The 27,514-nt window shown below is 39.6% G+C and overlaps 1 protein-coding gene across 18 annotated transcripts in view; it reads left to right on the top strand.

Moving 5' to 3' along the window:
* Positions 1-27,514, top strand: part of fryl (furry homolog, like) — a 444,177-nt gene that overhangs the window by 227,462 nt on the left and 189,201 nt on the right. For 9 of the 18 annotated variants that reach the window (XM_078217182.1, XM_078217131.1, XM_078217124.1 and 6 more), the window contains 8 exons: positions 4,637-4,729; positions 7,275-7,373; positions 11,681-11,782; positions 12,968-13,012; positions 15,663-15,766; positions 17,872-17,980; positions 20,651-20,737; positions 25,835-26,006. In XM_078217182.1, the coding sequence (XP_078073308.1) occupies positions 4,637-4,729; positions 7,275-7,373; positions 11,681-11,782; positions 12,968-13,012; positions 15,663-15,766; positions 17,872-17,980; positions 20,651-20,737; positions 25,835-26,006 (811 nt within the window). The remainder of the gene's footprint in view (positions 1-4,636; positions 4,730-7,274; positions 7,374-11,680; positions 11,783-12,967; positions 13,013-15,662; positions 15,767-17,871; positions 17,981-20,650; positions 20,738-25,834; positions 26,007-27,514) is intronic. The other 9 variants (XM_078217183.1, XM_078217176.1, XM_078217171.1 and 6 more) reach the window with 3 other exon arrangements.

Below are 27,514 nucleotides of genomic sequence, written 5' to 3'. Positions count from 1 at the left end.
TTTCTTGCGGTCATGGACAAAGCAGGAGCCATACCAAGCTGTGATACAACCATGGAGAATGCTCTCTATGGTGCATCTGTAAATGTTGATGAGAGTTGTAGCGACATGCTGAATTTCTTCAGCCTCCTGAGAAAGTAGAGGCATTGGTGGGCTTTCTTAACTATAGCGTCAGCATTGGGGGATCAGGACAGCTTGTTGGTGATCTGGATACCTAGAAACCTGAAGCTCTCAACCATTTCTACTTCGTCCCTTTTGATGTAGACAGGGACATGTCTTCCACTGCGTTTTACTGACATTGAGGAGGAGATTATTGTCGTTGCACCAATTCACCAGATTCTCTATCTTTTTCCTGTACACCATCTCGTCATTGTTTGAGATCCAACCTATTCTGGTGGTGTCATCAGCAAACTTGAAAATCGAATTGGAGGGGAATTTGGCCACCCAGTCAGTCATAGGTGTATAAGGAATATAGTAAGGGGCTGAGGACACAGCCTTGTGGAGCACCGGTGTTGAGGATAATCTTGGAGGAGATGTTATTGCCTATCCTTACTGATTGCGGTCTGTGGGTTAGGAAGTCTACGATCCAGTCATATGCCCTATAGGATCTTCACTGGCAGCAAGGATTTCCAGCAGTGCATGGAGCAGCACTTTGTAGGCCAATCCTATGAAATCATTGTCGATGACATCCTGGTTTGGGGTTGTATTATACAAGTGGCACCATGGTTCATACTGCTGGCCTCACAGCGCCAGGGACCCGGATTCAATTCCCGGCTTGGGTCACTGTCTGTGTGGAGTTTGCACATTCTCCCCGTGTCTGCATGGGTTTCGTCCGGGTGTTCCGGTTTCCTCCCACACTCCAAAGATGTGTGGGTTAGGTGGATTGGCCATGCTAAATTGCCCTTTAGTGTCAGGGGGACTAGCTACGGTAAATGCATGGGGTTATGGGGATAGGGCCTAGGTGGGATTGTGGTTGGTGCAGACTGGATGGGCCGAAAGGCCTCCTTCTATGTAGGATTCTATAATTCTATGAAGAACATGATGCATGTCTTGTCTTCACCATGACAGAATTAGGGGCATACAACTAAATCTTAACCCTGCTAAATGCAGATTCAGTGTCAACCAGATTACTTACATGGGTCACTTACAGCCAATGGTGTGATCCAGATCCAGACAAGACAATGGCCATTCCCATGGACAAGCGTGCTTTGCAGTGCTTCCTCAGCATGACATGTTATCTTTCGAAGTTCATTCCTTGCCACTGGACATCTTTGTACAGCACTGGAGTGTCGGCCTTAATTTCTGTGCTCAAACATTCAAGTGGTACTTGAATTGAGCCACAGCTGGTGCCAAAGAAATGTCTATTTCCACAGTGGTTCCTTTGTTTGCGTCTTTTCAGATTTATTATTCATTGATTCCCTGATAGCTCATTAAATTTATCTAATTAGTTGCTGAGCTTTGTAGACTTGACAAAGTTTGATCTGAGACAAGGAAAGCTGGAGTCAGTTGTGATGCCCCTACAGTGTAATAGCTTTTTGATGTTTCTAAGGCTTGCATGTTAATTTGGTACTTTGTGGGTACCTGTGGTTTATCACCATCCAAGGAACCACATTCTTGCAAGGAGTGTGTTAAGGAGATGAGAAATTGTAGAAAACAAATAATAATGTATTTATATTCATTAAAGCAATGTATGTGTGAGTCATGCCAGTCAGAAAGGTAGTGGATTTATTTAATTTAACTGGGCATACAATATTTGTTAGTCATATATCTTGAATTATAAAAGCACAATCTTGTTTGAAACAAAAGTTCTGCTTTTATTGTGAATAAAAAGTAAAACTTCTGGAAAATCTCAGCAGGTCTGACAGCATCTGTGCAGAGAGAATAGAGCCAATGTTTCGAGCCAGGATGGCCCTTCGTCAGAGCTTTGATTGCAAAAAATGACAACCCTGATAAATGTGAGGTGATTCATTTTGGTAGGACTAATTTAAATGTGGATTACAGGGTCAAAGGTAGGGTTCTGAAGACTGGAGGAACAGAGAGATCTTGGGGTTCATATCCACAGATCTCTAAAGGTTGCCACTCAAGTGGATAGAGCTGTGAAGAAGGCCTATAGTGTGTTAGCTTTTATTAACAGGGGATTGGAGTTTAAGAGACGTGGGGTTATGCTGCAACTGTACAGGACCTTGGTGAGACCACATTTGGAATATTGTGTGCAGTTCTGGTCACCTCACTATAAGAAGGATGTGGAAGCGCTGGAAAGAGTGCAGAGGAGATTTACCAGGATGCTGCCTGGTTTGGAGGGTAGGTCTTATGAGGAAAGGTTGAGGGAGCTAGGGCTGTTCTCTTTGGAGCGGAGGAGGCTGAGGGGAGACTTAATAGAGGTTTATAAAATGATGAAGGGGATAGACAGAGTGAACGTTCAAAGAATATTTCCTCGGGTGGATGGAGCTATTACAAGGGGGCATAACTAGGGTTCGTGGTGGGAGATACAGGAAGGATATCAGAGGTAGGTTCTTTACGCAGAGAGTGGTTGGGGTGTGGAATGGACTGCCTGCAGTGATAGTGGAGTCAGACACTTTAGGCACATTTAAGCGGTTATTGGATAGGCACATGGAGCACACCAGGATGATAGGGAGTGGGATAGCTTGATCTTGGTTTCAGATAAAGCTCGGCACAACATCGTGGGCCGAAGGGCCTGTTCTGTGCTGTACTGTTTTATGTTCTATGTTCAATGGAAGATGGCAATAAATGCCAAAAAATGCTATGTCATGTTCATTACAAACAAAAAGGTTCCGCCAACAGATAGCTTTAAGTTTTGCAATCGTATTCTCCATCAGCTTCCAGGGATGAGGAACTTCAGTTGTGAAGATAGATTGGAGAGGTTAATACTTTTTTCTTTGGAGAAGAGAATGCCGTGAGGAGACCTGATAGAAGTATTCAAAATCAAGAGAGCTTTGGCGAAACTGTTCCCACACGTCAAAGGATTGAAATGAGAGGCCACAGATTTAAAGTAATTGGCAAAAGAAGTAAAAACTATGAGAAAAAACTTCCCTGTAGTGAGTGGTTCAGGAATTTATTGCCCGAGAGTGTGGTGGAGACAGATTCAATTGACGCTTTCACATGGAAATTAGACTGTTAATTGAGGAGGAAGAATGTACAAGGTTACGGGGAAAAGGCAGGAGAATGGCATGAAGTGAAATGCTTATTTGGAGAGTTGGTGCAGACATAATGGGCTAAATGACCTCCTCTTGTGCTGTAACATTTTTGTGATTGTGCTGGTCTCTGGGCATGGGCCACTTACCTGTATAGCATATCCTTGGGGTTGCAGCCATCCTCTATCCTGTGTACAAGTGAAGCCTTCTTTTCGCGATTAACTCGAGAATGCTTGGCATATTTGCCCAAGAAAGGTGACTTTGTCTTTGTGTGAAGCCAAGCATGTGTCATATGGAGAATACTAAGCCTCTATTCTTGATAGGTGTAAATTGTTCAGATTTTGCTGCCATACTGCAATGTGCTGAGCATACAGGCCTTGTAGATAAGCAACTTGGTCCTGTGGGTCAATTTGTTGTTTTTCCCTGCTCATTTTGTTAGTCGGGCAAAGTTGATGGCTACTTTGCCAATGCATGTGCTGAGCTCTTTGGCAAAGCACGGTTGTCTGTCACCATGATCCAAGGGAGTAGAATTTGGATCCTGTGGTGTGCTGTTCAGTCTGATCACAGGTGGAGACTCAACACTCAGCGCCATAATTACTGTTTTCTGGCAGGAGACTTACACCATTGACTACTTTTTCCACAGTAAGCTCGCCAGTGGCAGTGGGTCCTGCAACTGCACGCGACACAAAACATCATCCTGTGGCAAAACCACTGGCATATATAGACATCTTCAAGGCAATAAGATAAATACTGATTGTTTCCTGAAATTAGTTAGGCAGTAATGAAAGGGCACAAGTGAAACCATGAAAAATTGAGAGATTAGAAAGTATTTTGTTTCCGAGGGTAATTAGAATCTGGAATTCTCTGCCGTCCACCTTTGTTGAGGCAGAATCCATAAATATTTTTAAAAGCTAGTTGTATAGTCAGTTCGAAAAAGAGAAATGTTTAAGAATATGGGGAGTATGTAGAAAAGTGGGATTAGACTAGTTGGCTCATGATGAAAAATGCCAAATAGACTTAGGGTTGAAGGCCTGTTTCTGTTCGGCAGCATTCCTAGTGTTCAAGATTGATGTGGTGATGTCTCATTCTGTAATTTTCTTCTGATGAGGAAGAGCCTGACCTACACACTGGCCACCTGAGGAATAGAAGGAAGTAGAACATACAACCTCTTTACTATGACAGTGTACGTTGGAGTTCCAACAAGCTTTGCTGCCTGGTGATATTTTTAAATGTTGTAAATTTATTTTTGTGGTCTATTATCATAACCCTGCTAATTTGGGATTTTCATCCATCCAAAGATTTTGTGCATTCTATCACTGAACTAGATAAGGCTTCACTGCCATTTTCTGCCTTTGAACAGTCATTCATTTCAATAGGGTAGAGTTTTATGAATTAGTTACAAATCTCTCTTGGAAGCCAGTATTTGCTTGTTTTTGGGTTTTTGTTATGGGATTCAGAAATTTTTAACTAGATCTTATTTTCTACAGGAATGTGCCCAGTATTTCCATGAAGTGAAAGATAAGGACATAAAACATGCACTTGCTGGACTCTTTGTGGAAATTCTAATTCCTGTAGCTGCTGTAAGTATTTTCTATTCTAATATTTTATAAGGAGAAATGGAAATGGATAAGGAGATAATGGATAACTGACGAATGCTATTGCCCCGCATATTTTTCAAAAGCTTTGTTATTCTGTAGCTATGTTCATGTTTTGTCTTGTAGGAAGGAACATTTGTAATTTTAGGGCAAATGTCTGTCAGAAAGGGAAAAGTAACATTGGGAATAATATTCAAATGATTGACTTTAAACTTTTTAATCAAATATCATTTACTGGTTCCCAATATACTCATGAGCTCAGCTTAGTTAAATAGTGTGTAACTTTTCTTTTCAATTCTATGAAACATAATTTGTCACTGCAGACTTTATAATTAACAATTTACAAAAGAAAATGTGATTTAGCCATAATCATTTAATGAATCATGAGGTAAGCATTCTCTTTAAAGATTAAAATATCATTAATAGTTGTTTAGTAGTACAGAAAATGAGTATTACTGGGAAAATGCATATGCTATCTAAGCTTTTGGTCCTGAAAAGTGCCCAGTCTACCTTTGATTACCCTGAACGGCAAGATGTCTCAAAGTTTTGAGCTAGCCATTGCACATTGTTACTATGCAGTAGCACAAATGGTATTCTCCACTAACAGGATGCTGCGTCAAGCTGAAAAGATGTTCTGTGGTGTATGAATTATAGTGCCGGTGTGATGCCAGGTCTACAGGCCAAATGTCCCAATGATTGCCAGATCATATCAAACAGCACGTACCTTCAGCTGTTGGTTAGGTACTGACGGGTACCCAATCAATCTGTGCTTGCATAACTCGAAACATATTGTCCAACATTAGATGTGATTCTATGATTGGACTACGCCTGCTAAACAATCCTGATTGTGCTAAGAATTACACTGGAAAGTAATTTAAGATAAATCAGATGGGCTCACTTACGCATGTAAGAAGCTACATATGTTCAAAAACAGTACCTTGTTCTTAGCAGACAGAAGGAACATGCCCACACTTTATACCTTCTTCATCTAAACAGAAGCTTAGGGAACATTCATTCCCCAAGGCAATGCCATGACCAATCAGAGTCAATTTGCCCAATTTTTACAATTTGAACAATGCTGGGCAGCTAACTGCTTGATGCTGCATTCTCCATGCCGCACCTGCACCAAGCAGAGTCTACTTGCCAACCAATCAGCACCCTCTTTTCATGCAATATTAATTGTTGTTCCTCTATTTCAGTTTGGCAATTTCTTGCAAATTATCCGATGAATGAGACGAGATGCTTAGCTGGCATGTGTAATTTTTCAGCAATACTAAAATATGATACTATTATCAAAGAATCAGAAGGAATCAAACTTGGTCCATACATAATTGAAGGGATTGTGGTATTGAATTTGAATGTATAATAGACATGCAATCAGAAGCGTAGCGCATGATGAGTAAATTTTGGAAAAGCTCTTTAGACTGAGTGGACTTGAAACAGATTGTTGATATTAGGGATTGCAAGAATGCTATGTCATTCGGCAAAGATCAGTGGCATGATTGCATTAACTAACACCTTGATAAGGTACAGGCTATAGTAGGATAATTACTGTCGTTTATTAGTGAAGATTCAAGGCCACCTAGCAAAATTAACAGAAATGTTCATGTACAAAATGCGGTGCACCTAAACTGGGCAGAGACTTGCAGTTTAGTGCATTAGCTATACTTACCCTGAACATTGCTATTCCATTATCATCTAAGATTTCCAGAATTTAAAAATAAAATAGGGCAACTACTTTTGAGAATTAACTTAAAGGACTCTTTTTGTTTTAAAACAGAGGTTTTCCAATTAATAAAATAGTACACCTCTCATAACAATTAATTACAAAGATTTGGTTGTCTTCTCAGTTGTTCAGGACTTACCTGCCAATTACTTGGCCACCAACACTAGTTTGTGTTTGACCAGATCCAATTGACTCTAAATCCAGACGTGAATGCAGGGTGAAAGCCTGAACTAGATTTTATACATCCACCACAAACAAGGGCTCTAATGTTTCAGGTACAAGATCCAGCACCATCTTTCAGAGCAGCTAGAGATCGATGCAGCTTTCTGAATGCTATCCATGTTCTGAGAACTACAATTTCAAATCGCAGCAGTGTCAGACAGGATGCAAAATGTCTGAAGCATTCTTAAAGCCACGACTTTTCACATTTTGTGCTAAGTATGTGCAGTTGCAGCATTAACAAAGATAGGACAGTCTGTAATGATGGGACAAATCTGTACAAGTTTATAACCATATGACCTGTGAGGGGACATGATAATATCAGTTACCGGGATGCCATGAATCTCTGGGACGGCACAATTTGGAAGTTACAATATGCGGAGACTTGCAGATGTTTAGAATTAGAAAAGGTTGATGACTTCAATGTGATGTAAGAAAAAATGGGCAGCTTACCACCACCTTCTTGAGGGCATATAGGAATGGGCAGCAAATGCTGGTCTTGTCAGCTCAGCTTAATTAAAATTAAAAAATCATTGAACCTAGTATTTAGATACTACACTAATCTCACCAAACTTGGTTGTCTAGGCTGTTAAAAATGAAGTGAATGTGCCATGTCTGAAAAATTTTGTAGAGATGCTCTATCAGACCACCTTTGAGCTTTCATCAAGAAAGAAACATTCATTGGTAAGTGCTTTTAAATTGTCATGTTTGTGATGAATGTGAATCTTGCTTTTCTGCATTATTTTATCTTTCCATTTGAAAGTATATCTTTTACTTTTTATAAAGCTATATGTAGCAGCTCAGACTAATAACCCCAGTAGAAGCTACCTTGACAAATCCTACACCCAAACCTGATCTCACATCAAAGAACAAAGAACAATACAGCACAGGAACAGGCCCTTCGGCCCTCCAAGCCTGCACCGATCATGTGTTCCTAGCTAGACCATCCGTTTGTATCGCTCTATTCCCAGTCTGTTCATGTGGCTATCTAGATAAGTCTTAAATGATCCTAGGGTGTCTGCCTCAACCACCTTGCTTGGTAGTGCATTCCAGGCCTCCACCACCCTCTGTGTAAAATACGTCCCCCGCATATCTGTATTGAACCTTGAACTTGTGACCCCTTGTGTTTGTCATTTCTGACCTGGGAAAAAACTTCCAATTGGTCACCCTATCTATGCTCTTCATAATTTTATAAACTTTTATTACGTCGCCCCTCAACCTCCGTCTTTCCAGGGAGAACTACCCTAGTTTACTCAATCTCTCCTCATAGATAATACCAGCAACATCCTGGTAAACCTTTTCTGCACTCTCTCCAAAGCCTCCACGTCCTTCTGGTAGTGTGGCGACCAGAACTGGATGCAGTATTCCAAATGTGGCCTAACCAACGTTCTATATAACTGCAACATCATATGCCAACTTTTATACTCTATGCTCCGTCCAATAAAGGCAAGCATGCCATATGCCTTCTTCACCACCTTTTCCACCTGTGCTGCCACCTTTAAGGATCTGTGGACTTGCACACCCAGATCCCTCTGTGTGTCTATACTCCTGATGGTTCTGCCATTCATTGTGTAGCTCCCCCCTGCATTAGATCTACCGAAATGCATCACTTCGCATTTATCTGGATTAAATTCCATCTGCCATTTCTCCGCCCAATTTTCCAGCCTATCTATATCCTGCTGTATTCTCTGACAATGTTCATCACTATCCGCAACTCCAGCAATCTTTGTGTCGTCTGCAAACTTACTAATCAGACCAGCTACATCATCTTCCAAATCATTTATTTATATATATATATATATATCACAAACAGTAGAGGTCCCAGTACAGAGCCCTGCGGAACACCACTAGTCACAGACCTCCAATTAGAAAAAGATCCCTCCACTGCTACCCTCTGTCTTCATCGGGTGGCATGAGAATGTGATGGCTAGATTTGCCAAGCATTTGGTGTAATTTCTTTGCCTTTTTTAAATTTAATTTTAAATTGAAACTATTTTGATTTGCATAGCTTTTGTATTTAAAACAGACGCAACTCGATACATGTAAATGAAACTTCAATCTGCCTTATCTTTTGTGAGACTTATGATGATGAGACTTACTCTTTATATTTCACAATGTTGACATCTCTACTAGTATCATACTAATCTAGTTCCTTATTGCCTAATTGGAAAAATTATCAATGTTTTGGTGCTATAATAACAGATGATACTTGAACGTCATTCTTTGCTAGTCATAAATTTATACAAGACCTAAACCTTAAGACTTGAGTTCAATTGGTAACCTGGCCTAATCATAGAAGCCCTCCAAGTGTTTATTTTGTGGCTTGATACTTACAGACTTTTGCTATATCATATTTTACAAATCCATGGCAAAATCTTAATTTAAATAAAATTCTAATTCAAAAAGAAACGTTCTAGCACAATCCCTCAATCACAGCGATCAATACAATGCCTTCAAATATTGAACATAACTTCACATAGATTAACTGGGAGGGAACCCTCAGCTTCGTCAAAGAAGAAATCCAGCAACAATACATGGGAGAAGACTTCACTCTGGACCCTTCTCAAGGAATCAGAGCAGCTTTTGCTAAGGGAAATAACTCCTTCCTATCCATTTTAATTCTTCTCCTCATTTTATATACGCGAATTGAATCTCCCCTCATCCTCCTGTTTCAAAGAAAACGACTTAAGTTTATCCAATCTTTCCTCAGAGATAAAGTTCCTTATACCTGGCAACACCCTTTTAAATCACCTCTGTAGTCCAATCACATCCTGCCTTTAACATGGTCATCAGAACTATATGTAGCACCCGAGCTGGAGCCTATCTAGTGTCTTATGCAATGTTAACACTACCTCTCTACTACTATATTTGATGCAACAGATAATAAAGGAAAGTATCCTATATACCTTCTTAAGCACTAACTCCCTTATCTATATGTCTTGCTACCTTCAGCGATCTGTAGACATGCACTCCAGTGTCCTACCATTTATTCTATAACCCCTTGATCTGTTTATCCTTCCCAAATGTATCCCCGTACATTTCTCCAGACTGAATTCTGTTTGCCACTTCACTGCTTGTCAATCTATTGACTTCATTCTGCAAATTTTTTGCTATCAACCATTCGGCCATTTTCTGTATCATCTGCAAACTTCTTAATCATGCCCCCCTTTGGTTAAGTTTAAATCATTGATGTACAACAAGAAAAGCAAAGGACCCATTGCTGAGCCTTGCAGATTCTCACTGGAAATGGCTTTCAAGTCGCAAAATCATCATCGACAATTTGCTTTTTGTCACTGAGTCAACATTTGGATCCAACTTGCCACTTTCCCTGGGATCCCATGGACTTTTATTTTTCATACCAGCCTGCCATGTGGGACCTCTGAAGCCTTGCTAAAGTCCATGCAAATTACACCAGACATGCTACCCTCAATCAGGATAGTCAGACATGACAATTCTTCAATAAATCCATACTGCTTGATCTTGATTAATCTGTGTCTTTCTAAGTGAGGGTTTATCCTATCCATTTTTCCAATTATTTCACACCACCGCGGTAAGGCCTGTGTTACTCTCTCTATCTATATCCCCCTTTCTAAAAAAGATGTGCTGGCAAGCTTCCAGCACCACACCTGTAGCCAAAGAGGAGCGGAAAATGATGGTCAGAGACTCTTCAGTTTCCTTCCTTGCTTCTCTCAGCAGACTCAGATAAATTTTTATCTAGGCTTGGCAACTCATCAACTTTCATAGATGCTAAGCATCTTAACATTTCCTCTATCACAATATTTATCCCATTCAGGATTTCACACTCATTCTCCCTAACTACAATGTTAGCACCATCATTTGTTTTGTGAAGATAGGCACGGTGTTTATTAAGAACCATTCGCATGTCTTTGCCGCCACACACAGTTTGCCTTTTTTAGTTTTTTAATAGGCCCTACTACTCTTTCCTTAGTTAGTCTCTTGCTCTTTGTGTATTTATGCAACATATTTGGGTTATACTTGATGTTACTTGCGTATGTTTTTATGCCCTCTCTGCTTTCCTAATGTTTTTAATTTCAAATCTTCAGGCATTTTGCAGTACTGAGCTCTCACAATCTAATGTAACTTTTAAAAAATCTTATCCTACCCTGCATGTTGCGTGACCAAAATGTAACCTCCCTACCACGGAGGTCTTAGAATCATTGTGGACTATGATTAATTACAGAAATGGAGGAGGGAGAGAGAGAAAATATAATCCAGGATTCTTGCTTTTGCTTATTATCCAGTAATACCTGGAAACAGCTCGTGTCTGATATGCTGTCAAATCAAGTAGCAAATTAGGGACGAACAGGCTTCCACAAACCTTAATCATCGTGCCCGCGAAGGATTCATTTAAGAAAAATCTGTTGGACTTTTAAAATTAATGACACTGTCAACTTTTACTCATTGTGCACCTTGTGTGAAAATTCCCAAGTGAAAAACTATGGAAAGAAACCTTACCAAGTACCATACCAGTCATACTCGATATATAGCAGGTGCAAGAAAAAATGGACATTGGGGAAGTTACCAGATTTCCAGCACCCATGGAACCCATTATAGAATGAGGCATTGCCGTCAGAAGAGGAGGCGAGAAAACCTGAGGGAACTCTCACTCTTGCACTCTTCCTCAGGCCTCCATCTTGCCCACAGTTGCAAGTTCTTGTACACAGCTGCCACCAACTTCCCATCTCTACTTCAATCTCACATTACCTTTCAATAGTTGCATTCAGAGAATCCTGAGATTTTGGAAACCTTTTGCAAGATCACAAAAGAGTTGAAGTTTTACCCAGAAATTGCAAGTTTCCTGATCCATTTGTAAGAGTTGGCATGACTGAGTAAACTTCACAATTGACCAGCAAAACTTTAAATTTTGATCCCTGTCTAACTTCTGCTGGTTACTTACCTCTTGGATAATTTTGCAATATCTGTCTATTCTCTTTCATAACTGTTGTCATTAATTTTGTCTGTCTTCTCAGGCCCTGTACCCATTGGTTACCTGCCTGCTTTGCGTCAGTCAAAAACAGTTCTTTCTCAACAACTGGCACATATTCCTTCAGAATTGTCTGTCTCATTTAAAGGTAAGGACTACACAATGAGCAAGATCCATTTGACCAAGAAAAACAGAGAAACTATAGATTCCTTAACAAAAGTTAGCAAAATGAGATTAATTCATGATGATCGGGTCACAATAGAACATAGAACATAGAACATTACAGCGCAGAACAGGCCCTTCGGCCCACGATGTTGCACCGACCAGTTAAAAAAAAACTGTGACCCTCCAACCTAAACCAATTTCTTTTCGTCCATGAAATGATTTTTGATTTGATGGATCAAGACTATCATGCTAAGAAACCTGCTGGTCTTTGGGTGCAAGTTTCTGGTTCAAATGCTGTAATCATATGAAAGGTGTAATTTTAAAAGTGCTTTAATTGTAACATCTCTTCTTCTCATTTTCCTCTGTCCTTTTGCTTTCTGTTTAGCCAAAGATGATTATTTTTGACCAAGTCTTTTTTATTTTTCCAATAAGCCACAAATAACAAGACAAACTAAGAATCAGAGATAATTTTCTCCTCTTTGATTTTCTATTTATTCGCTGCTACTTTGAACTTCAAAATTGAAGTAGCACCACTGGATTAGCAACTAACCTAAATTTTGGCCCCTGAGAGTAATGTTTATTTCTTCTTTAATGTACCATACTGTTTACTGTACTTATTTTTGTTTCCATTAAATTTGTTTTGGACTTGAGTATTGCTGCTACTTAAATAAGCTGAATGGTTAGAGATGGTTTTTGCTGTGAATTCCAGACATTAGTTTCATTCGGAAACTCTTTATGCATGAATATCATTCAATTTATTCTTGGTGCTCCTTGTGGCTGTAGATGTATATTCTGTATCGTTTTGTCTTGCTGAACTCCCTACTAACTCAATTACATCTTAATTTCTGCTTATATCCAGCATCAAAAAATCCTCTCAAGCGGAAAAATGCTTATGATGTTCATAGCATGTTTCATTATTTAAGTCATGTCTTCCAAAGATGTTATTTTAAACATTCCAGTTTAACTCCAAGTTATAATGCTAGCAGTGCATTGTAGTGCTTTTTGTTATGTTTAACATGAGCTGTTCACATTGCTGTATGTTGTACTTGCATTCGTTCATCAAATGTCATTAAGAATTTATGTTTGTGCTTTGTTCCCCATCTAACACGCATGGACATCCCATTCTCATGCTTGTTTATGTTTTGCTGTCTTGCATTGCTTTATTCAGATGCCATCTAACAACACTATCAGAAAGCAAATAGAAACTCTGCAGGTGAGTATGCATGTCAAGTTTTCACACATATAAAGTCTAGAAAGTTGGTAATAAACAGATGATATATAAATATATCTTCACACAGGTAGTTTTTTTTTTGCACTCTGCTGCAAACTAATCTTCATTAAATTGCAGTGATTGCATTACACCTGTTAATCTTCCATGAGGATGGCCTCACGTTTAATTGTGTGAAGTGACCTGATAAGGTCTTCACCATTACTTCAAGCATAACAAAAATAGTGAAACTGAGTAAAACTATATTAGTAGTTAAATAATATCTACCAAAATAGATTGTTAATGTTATTAAGGACAGGGGGAGGATTTCTCCTCTTGCCACCTGTCTGTGAACAGGTGTTTTTGATTTTTGATTTCCCCTTTTATAAATGGTGGTGTATTTTCCCTAAGCCTTTTTTTGGAGCGATCCAATCCTCTATTAATAACCCCACAGCAAACTTGACATAAGTTAAATTAAGAGGATAGGTTTATTTTACACGTGCAGCTGGACAGTTAAGACTATGGCATTAAACCACTTGAGGTTTGATTCCTTTTAAAGTTTTGCAACATTTTAAACATGGACTTCCTCTGTCCTTTATCATAAACTATGCTAAATTTAACTGAATGATTGAGAGATAATTGGGGATGGAGTTTTATGCTTTACCAATGAATCCCACATTCTGTGAATAAAACAAAAACTAATCCCAAATCTATCACTAAATTCTTAAACACTTGATAGGAAGGGGGGAATATAACATGAGACTTTTGATCTGCGCCTTAAGATGGTGGACAGACATTGTGGGTCAGGAGATGAGTTGCTTGTCTTGCAAAAATCTGGGTGGATATTAGTGTGTGACATACTGAAGTAATAATCTTGGTGCCAATTTAGCCTAGTAAGGATGTGAAAGAAACTAGTGGGAAACAGGGCCCAGTAATTATGAAAGTAGTAGTAGGTTCACAGTGTACAAATTAAAACAGGAGTAGGTACATTGAAATACATAAGAAATAGGAGTAGGCTATTTGGTCCATAGAGCCTGCCTTGCCATTCACTAAGACCATGGCTGATCTGAAAATTCCACTTCTTCTATTAAAACTTCTAATTCCAGTGTTGGCTTGGGCCCTGCCTTTGACTTTGCTCTGTAAGCTTTTTATTTAAATTTGTATTGTAAATGCACTCTTTAGTCACATGATTCTCTATAATCTTAAGGTTCCTTATCCCCAGACACAATTAATTTGATGGCCAACTCATGCACCTTTGACTAAAGTTCAATAAGAAGGTGAATGAAAACGTTCTATCCTCCGCAAACCGCAGGTCATCCAGAGCTTTACTGCCCATGTCCTAATGTTCACCAAATCCGGTTCACCAGTCACCGGAAGCTCTAACCCTTGTTGGCTCCTTGTTAAGTAGACTATTTCAAAATTCTCATTTTTGTTTTCAAATTCCTCCATGATCACACCTCTTCCCATCTCTGTAATCTCCAGCCCTACAATCCTCCAAGATGCCTGCATTGCTCTAATTCTGGCCGCTTGAAAATCCCTGATTTTAATTAGCTGTATGGTTGTGGTTGTGCTGTTAGCTGTTCAGGCTTGAAGGTCTAGAGTGCTTTCCCTAAACCTCGCTGCCTCTCTACCTTTCACTTCTCCTCCAACTTGTTCTTTAAAACCTAGCCCTTTGACAAAGCTTTTGGTCTTCTATCTCCTTATGTGGCTCAATGTCGATCTGTGTTTTATAATGTTGCTGTGAAGCAGTAGTCGGGATTTACATAAGGGTATGTTCTCTGCTCATTTATCCACACCTTGCAGCTCTGAGCTTTCCTGTTCAGTTGCCCGTAAGAGCCTAGCAATTTGAACTCCAGTGAGCAATATGACTAGGGGAATCATTCATGAGGTGGTACCCTGTTGCCTTCCTCACGTGTGCTTAGATTCTAGCCCTTCTGCTATCACCACCAAACATTCGCTGGTTCCATTGTTTGCCATGTCTGTGAACTGCCTTAGACCATTTTATTACATTGTAGTGCTGTATAACTGCAAGTCATTGTTGATAGTAAAGCAATTATGCATTTGTGATGCCGTCTTTTGTAAAAAAATACTTTTGTTAGATTTTAAAGAAAGACCTCAAATACTTCTGTGTTGAGTAAAATGATATATGCTTACTAAATTATTTACATCCTCCAATGAAGCAGACTGTTTTACACTAACTGTAAAAAGTGCAATATTGTTTGACTGATCAGTGCAGCTTTGCAAAGGGTTGCAAACTTCATGGATTATTGAATAGCATAATATACTTGGAAGGTTTTTAAAATGCACTTTATGCACTGAAAATTTAAATCAAGATCTAATTGTCAGTACATCAATTTCTGAGTAATGGAGCAAGCAGTCCATCGTCTCCTGAGACAGATGGATGTCAGTAGTAATAATAAGAATGAAGGAAATCAGTAACAGTAATAATGAAACAAACCAAATCTTTCGAGATAGAGTCACTTCCTGTATAATTTAAACAGTTTCTTAGATATTTGTTCCAGTATCAAAATGTTTACAGGTGTTTTGTATGTCTATTTTTTACCTGGACTGGTGCAAATAATGTTTTGTGTGGAAACTGCATGAACATGGTACATCTTTGTCTTCTATTGAAACATTCCTTTGTTTCTTCTTATAGAACAAAGATCCCAAAATGTCTCGAGTTGCACTGGAATCACTGTATAGGTTGCTGTGGGTTTATGTAATCAGAATTAAATGTGAAAGCAACACTGTAACACAAAGGTGGGTATAGATAAGCAAGTGTATTTTAGAAAGATCAATGAATTGAATTAGACACTTATGTTGAAGCAAAATGCCATTTTAATAATAGTATCAGAAATTTTGCGTAAGGAAGAAAGTTAACATAGCCAAACTACTGCGGCGATCTTTGAAACTTTCACCCAATTATAAAGTATTTACTTGACTGAAATACAAGCTGGGTAGCATGGTGGCACCGTGGTTAGCACTGCTGCCTCTCAGCACAGGGACCCAGGTTCGATTCCCAGCTTGGGTCACTTTGCAGTGTATGCATGTCCTCCCTATGTTTGTGTGGGTTTGTTCCGGTTTTCTCACACAGTCCTAAAGACCTGCTGATTAGATGCATTGGCCATGCTAAATTCTCCCTCAATGTACCCGAACAAGCGCCAGAGTGTGGTGACTAGGGGATTTTACAGTAACTTCATTGCAGTGTTAATGTAAGCCTACTTGTGACAGTAACAAATAAACTTTAAACTTTAAAAGTAGGGTACTGCAAAAACCAGTGGTGTCTGAAAAATAGACATTTTTTTTCCTGCGCTCCAGTGAACCTTAATTTTACCTGATGCAGCTCAGAAGTGCAGAGTTGATCAGCTTTGCATGCCTGATTTTTCCCATGCTCCAGTGAACCTTGACTCTACCTGACCTAGTGCAGATTTGACAGAGATGGTTGAACTCACCCAAGAACAAAAGACTTTTGTCGTGTTCAGTGAGGTAGAAAGCTATGTATTGTACTTGGGATCAGGCCATAAGTCAATTCTTGCTACAGTACAGAATACCTGCATTGAGATTTGATGCCATTAAGGCCACCCAAGTAGAAACCCACAGGCTTAAGTTCAAACTATGCACTTGATTCCAAAAAGCTTTTAAGTTCCATGGGTGCTGGTTGCCATCTTACAGCTGGCCCAAATCAGTTCAAAGAAAGTTATTGAAGAGTGCTCTACAGTATTGCATGAATAACAAACAAATAGTTTCAGTTACAGCTGCAGGCATTTATAACAAAATTTCAATTTGATTGATCTTTTGTCATTTTACATAGGTCTCTTGATGTAGGGAAGTGAGGGAGGCATGAAAGAGTTATTAACTCCAATGTGTGAGAAGTGAATTATTATTAGCAAAGACATGGCCACTAATCTAAAGTGCTTTGTAATCAAATCAGTTGGTTTTTCTTAGTCCCATGGTCACTGAGTTAAGGTATTTCGATTTGAATTAAGGTGTTGTGATTTTGTCCCCTCAAAAAATCAGCAAGTTCTGAAATCCGACAGACTCAGTCCAGAGGTTGCCTGATTTGAGGTATTCTATCTGTATTTCATTTAAGATACAGTAACATTAAGCACCTTCTAAATTACAAAAATAAATGCCTGGGATAGTTACACTTAACAAATTATGTGTACCAAATGCTAGGAATGTGATGGCGCACCTGAAATCTTTAGGGTAGGGTTTGGGCCTAGTTCATAAATATGTAGTTACACTTCGGAAGTCTCAATGATTGACCTATATTGTATATTTTCAACCATGTCTCACATGAATTAAAACAAATGGTATATTTAATCTCAACTCATTCAGCAACATAGAAGAGCAGCAGTTGTTTGCAAATGACAATCAAGGCAACCTGTTTATTTCTATGTTTATTTTGTACATTTTGGGAAACTACTGAATTTTTAAGTTTTATTTTTCTTGCTGATTTACTAGCATGTGACAAATTCTTTGATAATTACAGTCAAAAAGTAATATTTTTAGTAACAACAATACTTCTTTAAAAATGTTCTACATATCTGATGAATAATCCATCTGATCTAAATTTTGCCACGGAGAAATCAGTCTGATATTTTCAAAGTAGATTGTTTATTAATGATTCATTGATTTGTAAAGTTAGAATATCTCAAATTACAGTTGCATGCAATGTTCTGAGACAACATTGCACACCTGTTAGCTTTCTTGGAATGTTTGGTATTGTGTACATACATTCAGACTTCAAATAATTCATCTTTCTTAAAAATTTATTGTTAAAATATGTGCAACTCGCCTATTGTGTCCATTCTGGTATTGATCCATTTTTAATCCATGTTTTTCAATTCTGACTTTCTAAACAGTCGCCTTTTGAGCATTGTATCAGCACTTTTTCCCAAAGGCTCCCGCAGTGTGGTTCCCCGTGACACGCCTCTGAACATATTTGTCAAGATTATTCAGTTTATTGCTCAGGTATGATTTCAGTAGTAATATTTATGGTGTAGTTCTGGATTATTCAAAAAGGTTTTAGAACATAGAACATAGAACATTACAGCGCAGAACAGGCCCTTCGGCCCACGATGTTGCACCGACCAGTTAAAAAAAAACTGTGACCCTCCAACCTAAACCAATTTCTTTTCGTCCATGAACCTATCTACGGATCTCTTAAACGCCCCCAAACTAGGCGCATTTACTACTGATGCTGGCAGGGCATTCCAATCCCTCACCACCCTCTGGGTAAAGAACCTACCCCTGACATCGGTTCTATAACTGCCCCCCCTCAATTTAAAGCCATGCCCCCTCGTGCTGGATTTCTCCATCAGAGGAAAAAGCTTTGATTTCTGTATCATATAAAATCTAAACCAAGTATCGAAATTTCATGAGCAGGTATAACATTTCTACTCTTCATTAACTTAAACAATGTCTGTTAAGCTTTTAAAATATTTCTCAATATTTTGTGTGCATATGATTACATATTCATGTTCCAAACACCTTTATACTGAAGGCAGAATCTGCTGAGCTTTCATTTTTCTAATATGTCTGAATATTTCACGTGTGTTTGTATGTGTATATGTATTCATACACACACTCAGAACACTTGCTTCCTGGAGGATGCACTTGTTTGTATGGCGACCTCTTTCTCTACCCACCTCCCTCACTCAGCATGTCCATTTCTCAACCCGTGGGTGGGAGTGTGTGTGTGTGTGTGTGTGTCACACATGGACACACGCACGCCTGCCTGCCACTCACCCATATGTATTTGCTCCTTGTTCGAGGGGTTTCCTATTTCCTATTTTCCCTTTGCCCCCATGCATTGAATTCTACGTTTTTGATCTCATTTACTCTCCTTACCTACCTCTGCAATCACTGCTAACTTTAAATCCCAGACTTGGGACCCCATAGTCTTGAGTACTTCAGTCCCCCTTCCTGTGCATCTCCGGTTCACCACTAATGGCTTCATCTGTTTTCACTTCTTTCTCTTCTTTAGAAAACTCTTCCTAATATCTTCTGCATACAGTTATATTCTTTGCTTTTAAAAGTCTCATGAAAATTAATCTCATCGACAATCCTTTTAGTATTTTTCCCTAACCAACAGTTGAGATCCTGGTTCTTCGTTAAATGCCTAGTTGCCTTAAAGGATCTGCATACAACTTTTAAGTTATTTCTTGAAGTTGTGCAAATTTGGAGTTCTATTTGCATGTGGATCTTTAGACATTTAGACAAAATGAGGCCAAAACATTTTGTTCCAAAATCCCAACAGTTACGTCCAGCTCCTGCCTGTCAGAATCCACCAACATGACCCTGGCTGGAGCTTGCAGGACTAGTATGCTACCTAATTAGCATGGGACAGACAAAATCATACAGCGTTCTATGCTGGAGAATCTAGTGAAGTCATAACAGAGGCATTGCCACACACATTTAATAATGCATTCAAAAGAGGTATTGGACAAGAGGACTGATGGATCAATCAAGAAAGGGTGTAAGATAAACCCAATAATTACAGATTATTTTAAATTGGATAGTGGGGAAGCTTCTAGAAACAATTATTTGGGATAGAATTAATAGTTACATAGAAAAATGTGGCTTGATTAGGAAGAGCCAGCATCGATTTCTTGAGGGAAGATTGTGTTTGACTAACTTGCTGAAATTCTTTGTAGGGGTAATGGGGAAGTATTCTGAAGGTAATGATATTGATGTGGTGTACATGGACTTCGAAAAGGCATTCGATACAGTGCCACAAAATAGACTTTTGAGAAAAATTGTAGCTCACGGAATAAAAGGGACAATATCAATGTGGGAGGCAAAATTGACTAAGAGGAAACAGCTAATAATGACAAATGGATATTTTTTGTGTTGGAGGAAGGCTTGTTTTGAAGTTCCCCAGGGGTTACTATTGGGACCCTTTTTTTTCCAAACATAAATTAATGATCTAGATCTTGGTGTGCCGGGGACAATTGCAAAGTTTGCAGATGACACAAAACTCCCAAGCATCGTAATCTTTAAAGACAGTGTGGAAGTTCGGAAGAACATTGACAATTTGGCGGAGAGGCAGATAGCTGACAGATGAAGTTCAATGCAGAGAAGTGTGAGGTGATGCATTTTGGTAGGAAGAACATGGACAGACAATATAAAACAAGGGGTACAAATAATGGATGTGCAGGAGCAGAGAGACCAAAGTGTATATGTGCTTAGGTCGTCAAAGGTGGCAGGACAAGTTGAAAGAACATTTAATATAGCATGCAATATCCTAGGCTTCATTAATAGGTGCATAGAATACAAGAACAAGGAAGTTCTTGTACTCTGAACTTGCAGTGGATAGTGGTTAGACCTCAGCTGGAGTATTATGTACAGTCTAGGTTGGGGTGTTGCGTCCAGTTCTGGACACCACACCATAGGAGGGATGTGAATGCATTGGAGAGAGCGCAAAAGAGGTTTACAAGAATGGTTCCAGGATGAGAAACATCAGTTATGAAGATAGATTGGGAAAGGTGGGACTGTAGGCCAAAAGGTGATTTGAACAAGGTGTTCAAAATCATGAGGGGGATGGACAGTGTAGATAGGGAGAAACTGTTGTTGCTTGTAAGTGGATTGAAAACAAATGGACACATTTGAAAGTTTGACTTGTTTTTATTTTAACAACAGGAGCGACTTGATTTTGCAATGAAAGAAATCATATTTGATCTACTTTGTGTTGGAAAGCCATCAAAAACATTTGCCATTAATCCAGAGGTAAGACTATTGCCTAAGTAATCTACCTTTTAGCATGTTAATAGCTGGCATATCAAGGGTACATATATACAGTTGAGATAGAACTTATGATTGTGTAGGATATTTTTTCTTTGTTACAATAAATTGTACAAATCTTTTGTAGTCTTTTCATAATGAAATAATATCCCTACTGATGGAAAATATTTATGGGATATTCACATTTTAATGTTCTACAAGAAAGCTTCTACTTAATTCTACTTTTAGTATGAAAAGTAATGTTTGCTGTCCTGGGTTTTGAATTTCTCTGTTATTCCAATATGGAAGCAGTTATAATGCCCCTAAAAGTGGATTCTGAAATTTGCAATTAGCTGAAATAACCTACATTTTGCCTGTTTACAACAATGGTCTTAGTGACAAGTCAAGTCTGCAGCTAAACATTCCGGCACTAGTGAAATATTGTGGTGGATGCTTCAAATCTGAAATAAAAACAGAAAATGCTGAAAATACTCAGCAGTGAGTTCTGATAGAAGACCATCAACGTTAACTCTGTTTCTCCACAGATGCTGCCTGACCTGAGTTTTTTCAGCATTTTCTGTTTTTTATAGCTAAACATTCCAAGTGTACTCCAGACTTGGACTTATTTGTGAACAATGCCTTTGCAGATCAAATATAGATTTGTACGTTGTAACTCTAATTTATTTAAGGTCTTCCATGTAGCGCACACACTTCTTATCAGAGCCGCACATATTTGCTGTCACATTTCAATTGTATTTTGTTGATTAGCTCTGAGTAAAATGGCAACAAGCTACAGTTGAAAAGGTTGGGAGCCTTTGAATCAAATGTGATGAAAGTGATATGAGAAATTTTTATGGGTTCATGGAAGTCACCAGTGAGATGAAACTGCATACAAACAGTTTTAGGTTTGTCCATCGCCCTAGCCTGCTTATCCACAGTATTCTAACCCTGAATCCCATTTGCAGACAAAAGCCCATCTAATTAAGATTTATTGTACCAATATCCATACCAGTAAACCAGGTGATCTGTTTTAGTAATATTGGTTGAAGGATATATATTGGTCAGAACACCTGGAGAGATACCTCTGTTGTTGTCTCAATTCTGTTGTTGTTTCAATAATGTGTAATGAATAAGATTGTCATGCTAATTCAAGTTAAAATGGAATAGTGAAGAAGGTCATAAGATCTATGAGTTCTGCCCAACAATGAGCATGGGTAGCTTGGTTACTATGGGGCCGATTTTACCAAATCGGGACTAAGTGCCGGGTCCGGTTGTCAAACGGATCCGCGCCCGGCAGCCGCGCTCCAGCGCGCCCATACGCCTTTTTTCGGCGCCGGCCTATTGGGCGGGGCTTAGCGCTGTTGGAGCGGCCGGAGCTCCAACTGCACATGTGCAGTTCGGAACAGACCCCAGGTAGCGCGCCCGGGCGCGAAAGGCAAAGCAGCACAGACAGCAGAGAGGATGAAAGGAATTCCCTCTGGAGGATAATGTCCACGTTATAATCACAGGAACTAAAAACCTTACAGTCCAAAATCTGGGATAATATTACAGGACAGGGATGGCGGGATATACATTTTGAAATATTATCCCAGATTTTGGACTGTCAGGTTTTTAGTCCCTGTGATTTGGACATTATCCTCCAGAGGGAATTCCTTTCATCCTCTCTGCTGTGTGTGTGTGGGGTGGGGGGTGCGGAGAGAGAAGGGGAGTGACGTGTCTGCCCCTGGGGGTGGGGGGGGGGAATCGGTGGCAGACTGGCAGAGCGCCCCCCCCCCCCCCCCGGGGGCAGACACGTCACTCCCCTTCTCCATCCAGGGAAAGGCAGAGCAAGGGTCGACGGACTGCAGATCAGAAGGATGGTGGAGGGAGACCGGCGATCAAGCTAGGTCGGGGGTGTGCCTCCGGGGGGGGGGCTACCTCCCAGGGGGGGTCCAATCCTGGGGGGGGGGGTCTGCCGGCGGGGCCTGCCTCGCAGGGGGGTCCAATTGGGGGGGGAGGGGCAGGGGGGTTGGCTTCGGCGGTTCCCCTGCTGAATTTGAGTCCCATTCGGACTTTTATTTAGCAGGTCGTTTAATGCGCGGACGCGAAATGGGCTGCAACCTGGTAAAGTCGGATTCATCGGTAAAGTTGGGCGTGAGCTTCATTAAGTCGATTTAAATGCATGCAAATGCATTTAAATCGTCGCGCCGGCCGATTCGGGCACGCACCAGACCCGTGCCCGATCGGGGCTCGGTAAAGACGCGATCTGCCATGAGTCGGGTGCAGATCGCATTTTAGGCCCGACGCCCAACTTTACCGCGATTTCGCGCCAAATTTTGGTAAAATCGGGCCCTATGAGAACAGGAAAGCCCAGGGTGAGACTTACTGGGAGCAAAGCATAAAATGTTCACACCTGGCACTGAGTACCTTTGAACGAGGAATTCCTCCGGGAGCATGCAAGCAAACATGCCAGATAATGCTTTAATCATCATTTTTTTAGTTGTTATAACTCTCAAAGTCCTCAATCTTACTGCTGTTCTTGGCAACGTAAATCTCTTTTTAATCTGATATTGTACTACTTCAGTTAGCCGTGGTTGGATCTCGTTTATCATGGAAATTTTGTTTCTCAATGGATGGCCAATTTGTTGAGAACTATAAAGTATTTTTTCCCATCATCCCTTTTAATCACATCCTACTTTAGCCCATGCACCCCTCTCATCTATATTTATGCTTCAGACTCTACTTTTGGACTTAAGTAGGTCATCCTTGAACACTAGATTCTGTTATATTATGATCACTGTTTCCAGGATGACCCTTACAATCGATTACAAATTAACTCCTGTCTCATTGCACTAGATAAGGTGTAAAACCATCTATTTCCTAGTTGGTCTGATGACATGTTGCTCAAGGAAACCCTCTCAACTCCATTCCATGATTTCATCATTCAAACTATTTTTGCCAATATGATTTGTCCAGCCAATATGAAGGTCAAGGCCCCTCATGATTATTGCAGTATTTTTAATGCAATCTCCTCGCTCCTTGATTACCACTTTGTCCAACATTATAACTACCATTTGGGAACCTATAGAGCACTCCCACTAGTGTTTTGGCTCCTTGTTATTTCCTATCTCTACCCATGCTGATCATACTTCCTGATCCTCTGGAGTGAACAATAGTTGCAAAGTAATGTCAAGCATTGGTTTGGCTTCTGCTGCCACATTGAGTTGTTGCTTATGGAAAAACATTAGCCTGAGCCTCTGGATTACTAGTCCAGCGACATTAGGTTGAGTGTCTTGGGTTACAGGAAGACATAGACAAGATGGGCAAATGGGTGAATAAGTGGCAGATGGAGTTTAACCCTGAAAAGTGTGAGGTGACGCACTTTGGAAGGAGTAATTTGACAAGGAAGTATACTATGAAAGGTCTGACACTGGGAAGTTCCAGAGAACAAAGGGACCTTGGTGTGTTTGTCCATAGCTCTCTGAAGGTGGAAAGGCAGGTTAATAGGGTGGTGAAAAAGGCATATGGCACACTCGCCTTTATCAATCGGGGTGTAGATTACAAAAGCAGAGAGGTCATGATGGAGTTGTATAGAACTTTGGTGAGGCCACAGCTGGAGTACTGTGTGCAGTTCTGGTTGCCATATTATAGGAAGGATGTGAACGCACTGGAGGGGGTGTAGAAGAGATTTACCAGGATGCTGCCTGGGATGGAACATTTAAGTTATGAAGAGAGGTTGGATCATCTTGGATTGTTTTCGTTGGGGCATAGAAGAGTGAGAAGCGACCTGATTGAGATGTTCAAGATTATGAGGGGCATGGACAAGGTGGATAGAGAGCAGCTGTTCCCCTTAGTTGAAGGGTCAGTTACGAGGGGACACAAGTGAGGGGTGGGAAGTTTAAGGGGGATTTGAGGAAAAACGTTTTACCCAGAGGGTGATGACAGTCTGAAATGCACTGCCTGGGAGGGTGGTGGATGCGGGATACCTCACATCCTTTAAAAAGTACCTGGATGAGTACTTGGCACACCATAATATTCAAGGTTGGCAAATGGGATTAGGTGGACAGGTCAGGGCCCTTCATGTGTTGGTGCAGACTCGATGGGCTGAAGGGCCTCTTCTGCACTGTAGTATTCTGTGATTCTGTGACGTTACCACTATGCCCCTGTCTTTCTTCACTATTGGGAAAAAAATGTTTAAAACAAATATTTTCCCACGCCACAATATATTTTTGTACATGCAGAGTAGATGCAAACCTGTTGTCATCATGAAGTACTTTTGCACAGAAGAATCAATTGCTTGCCAGTTATATTCCCATAAGTGTCTTTCATTGCACTGATAATTATTTAAATGATGAAATAAAACAAAACTAGAAATTTGAGTATTTTATTTATGAATGTTTGCTCCTTGAGCAAGAAATTTCTATCTGGCGAAAGGGATCAATGGATATGGGGGAAGGCGGGATCAGGATATTGAATTTGATGATCAGCCATAATCAAAATGAATGGCGAGCAAGCTGAAAGGGCTGAATGGCCTACTCCTGCTTCTAGTTTCTACATTTCTAAATAACCTTGAAACTAGAGCTGCTACCTTATTTCTATTTAACTGTATAATCAGTAATTTGTCACTGCGTTTTCACATTTGTTTTTCAATTGTTCATTCAAAACTGATTAAGTTTTCAGTCAAATTTCACATTGAGGATGTAATCAAGTCCTCTTTTTCTTTGAGTAAAGTTATACGTAGTGTAATAATATGTAGTGTAATAATAGTGTAATAATATCCAGCATGTCCTTGAATAAATTGAAAGCACCGATTAAACAATAACTTCTGTTTGGTTAAAATTGAATCCATCACCGGTAAATCAGCATATACAACAATGCTTGGAATTCATACACACATCTCACACACATGTATTTAGGCCTTTTCAGTGCACGATAAAGAATATTTTAATCAACGGATATGAGAATTAGATGATGCATACAGTACAATTTTAAGCAATGTTTTGATCAGTGGATGACTAAAGATAAAATTGAAATTCTGCCACTTGTTGAATAGAGGTTGATCATGATTACATTTCTTACTCCTGAAAGAATTGATTGTTGCTCATTGTTATGTTTCTGTTACAGAGAATGAACATAGGTTTGAGAGCATTCCTTGTAATTGCCGATAGTTTACAGCAGAAAGATGGGGAACCTCCAATGCCAACAACAGGAGTTGTTCTTCCATCAGGTAGTACACTGCGAGTAAAGAAAATCTTCCTGAACAAAACCCTCACAGATGAAGAAGCTAAAGTGATAGGTTGGTTTGGCGTACTTGAAAGTTATATTTGTATATGTTAGCCTCTTTTAGCAGCCTTCTCGTTACATTATATTTAAATTGCAAAATTCTTACATTTTTTGTATTTTTCTCTGATTCAACATTGCATGCCGTTGCAATAAATGAGTTCTTTCATAATCTGTGCATGCATTTTAATTGCCCAATTTCGAAATAAATCAGTCAGAGCTGGAAAAGAAATCTTTATCGCTGCAATTGGCTTGTTAGGTATATGAAGTGAAGATCTGGTTGATATCAAAAAGCAGTAAAACAAATGGTTCATAGATGGCATGATGTCACTGTGGTTAGCACTGCTGCCTCAACAGCGCCCGGGACCCAGATTAAATTCCGGCCTTCATGACTATCTATATGAAGTTTGCATGTTTCTTCTTGGTTCGCTGGTTTCGTCCTACAGTCCAAAGATGTGTGGGTTAGATGGATTGGCCATGCTAAATTGCCCCTTAGATGTACAAGGATGTGTAGGTTAAGGACATCAGAGGGGTAAATACATGGGGTTGCGGGATACGGCCTGGGTAAGATGCTCTGTTAGGGATTCTATGAGTTAAACAATGGCTTAAGTTATCATATGGATTTATTAAGCAATAAACAAATAAATTAACAGTGGCAAAGAAAAGACGCTACTTTTGCCGAAGGGTAAAGAAAAGGGCAAAAAAGATATTCCTGCAGCCTATATGTCAGGAACATTTGGAAAATAAATAGTTCATTCAGTGGAAGTAGGAAGACTACAGAATTCTAATTCATCATGATCACATGGTGTAAGGAGGTGAAATGCTCTATGAAAACTATGAAAATAGGAAAGCCATTTCAATGAAGATATCCATCCATCAACCAAATATAAACTGGGAAAACCCAAATGTTGTACAGAGTTGGTAAATATAATGTACAATTATTTTATCACTGTACCGAGTGTCATCTTGACCTGTTGTCTGTAAAGGGTCATGTAAAGGATAATGTACAGGAATCAATTTTATTAAGTTTAAGGGGCAGCGACTACAATATGATAATATTTAACATGACTTGAGAGTCAGAAATATCCAGACCAGAAGCTAGGTTTGTAAACTGAATTCCGTGAACAACTAAAGCAAATAGATACATTGAATAGTACTCCATTCCCTTTAAAGATGTCACACTGAACATGCAGGACAAACGCAATCTAAACAAACTTGATCAAAAATGGATTGACAAGATAATTGAAGGTGAAAGAGATAAAATAACCTCGCCAAATCCTGCAGAGGTGAAGTGGTTAAGTGGGATTAATACAACAAAACACAAATGAGTTAAAAGGGTAATGATGGTGGGAAGGAGGGACCTGGAGAAGAAGGCATCAGCAGAAGATAAACATGAGCAATAAAAAATATTTTACTGAAAACAACAAAAGGGCAGTCAAAGAGGTGAAAATCATAAAATGTAAACAGAAACACCTTGGTTGTGAATGAAAGATCATTTAAAATTTTGAATTACTGTGTCATTCA

Source organism: Mustelus asterias, chromosome 1 (genome assembly GCF_964213995.1).
Source record: "Mustelus asterias chromosome 1, sMusAst1.hap1.1, whole genome shotgun sequence".
NCBI lineage: Eukaryota > Metazoa > Chordata > Chondrichthyes > Carcharhiniformes > Triakidae > Mustelus > Mustelus asterias.
The sequence above is the reverse complement of the archived record's forward strand: the minus strand, read 5'-3'. Positions and strand labels throughout refer to the sequence as shown.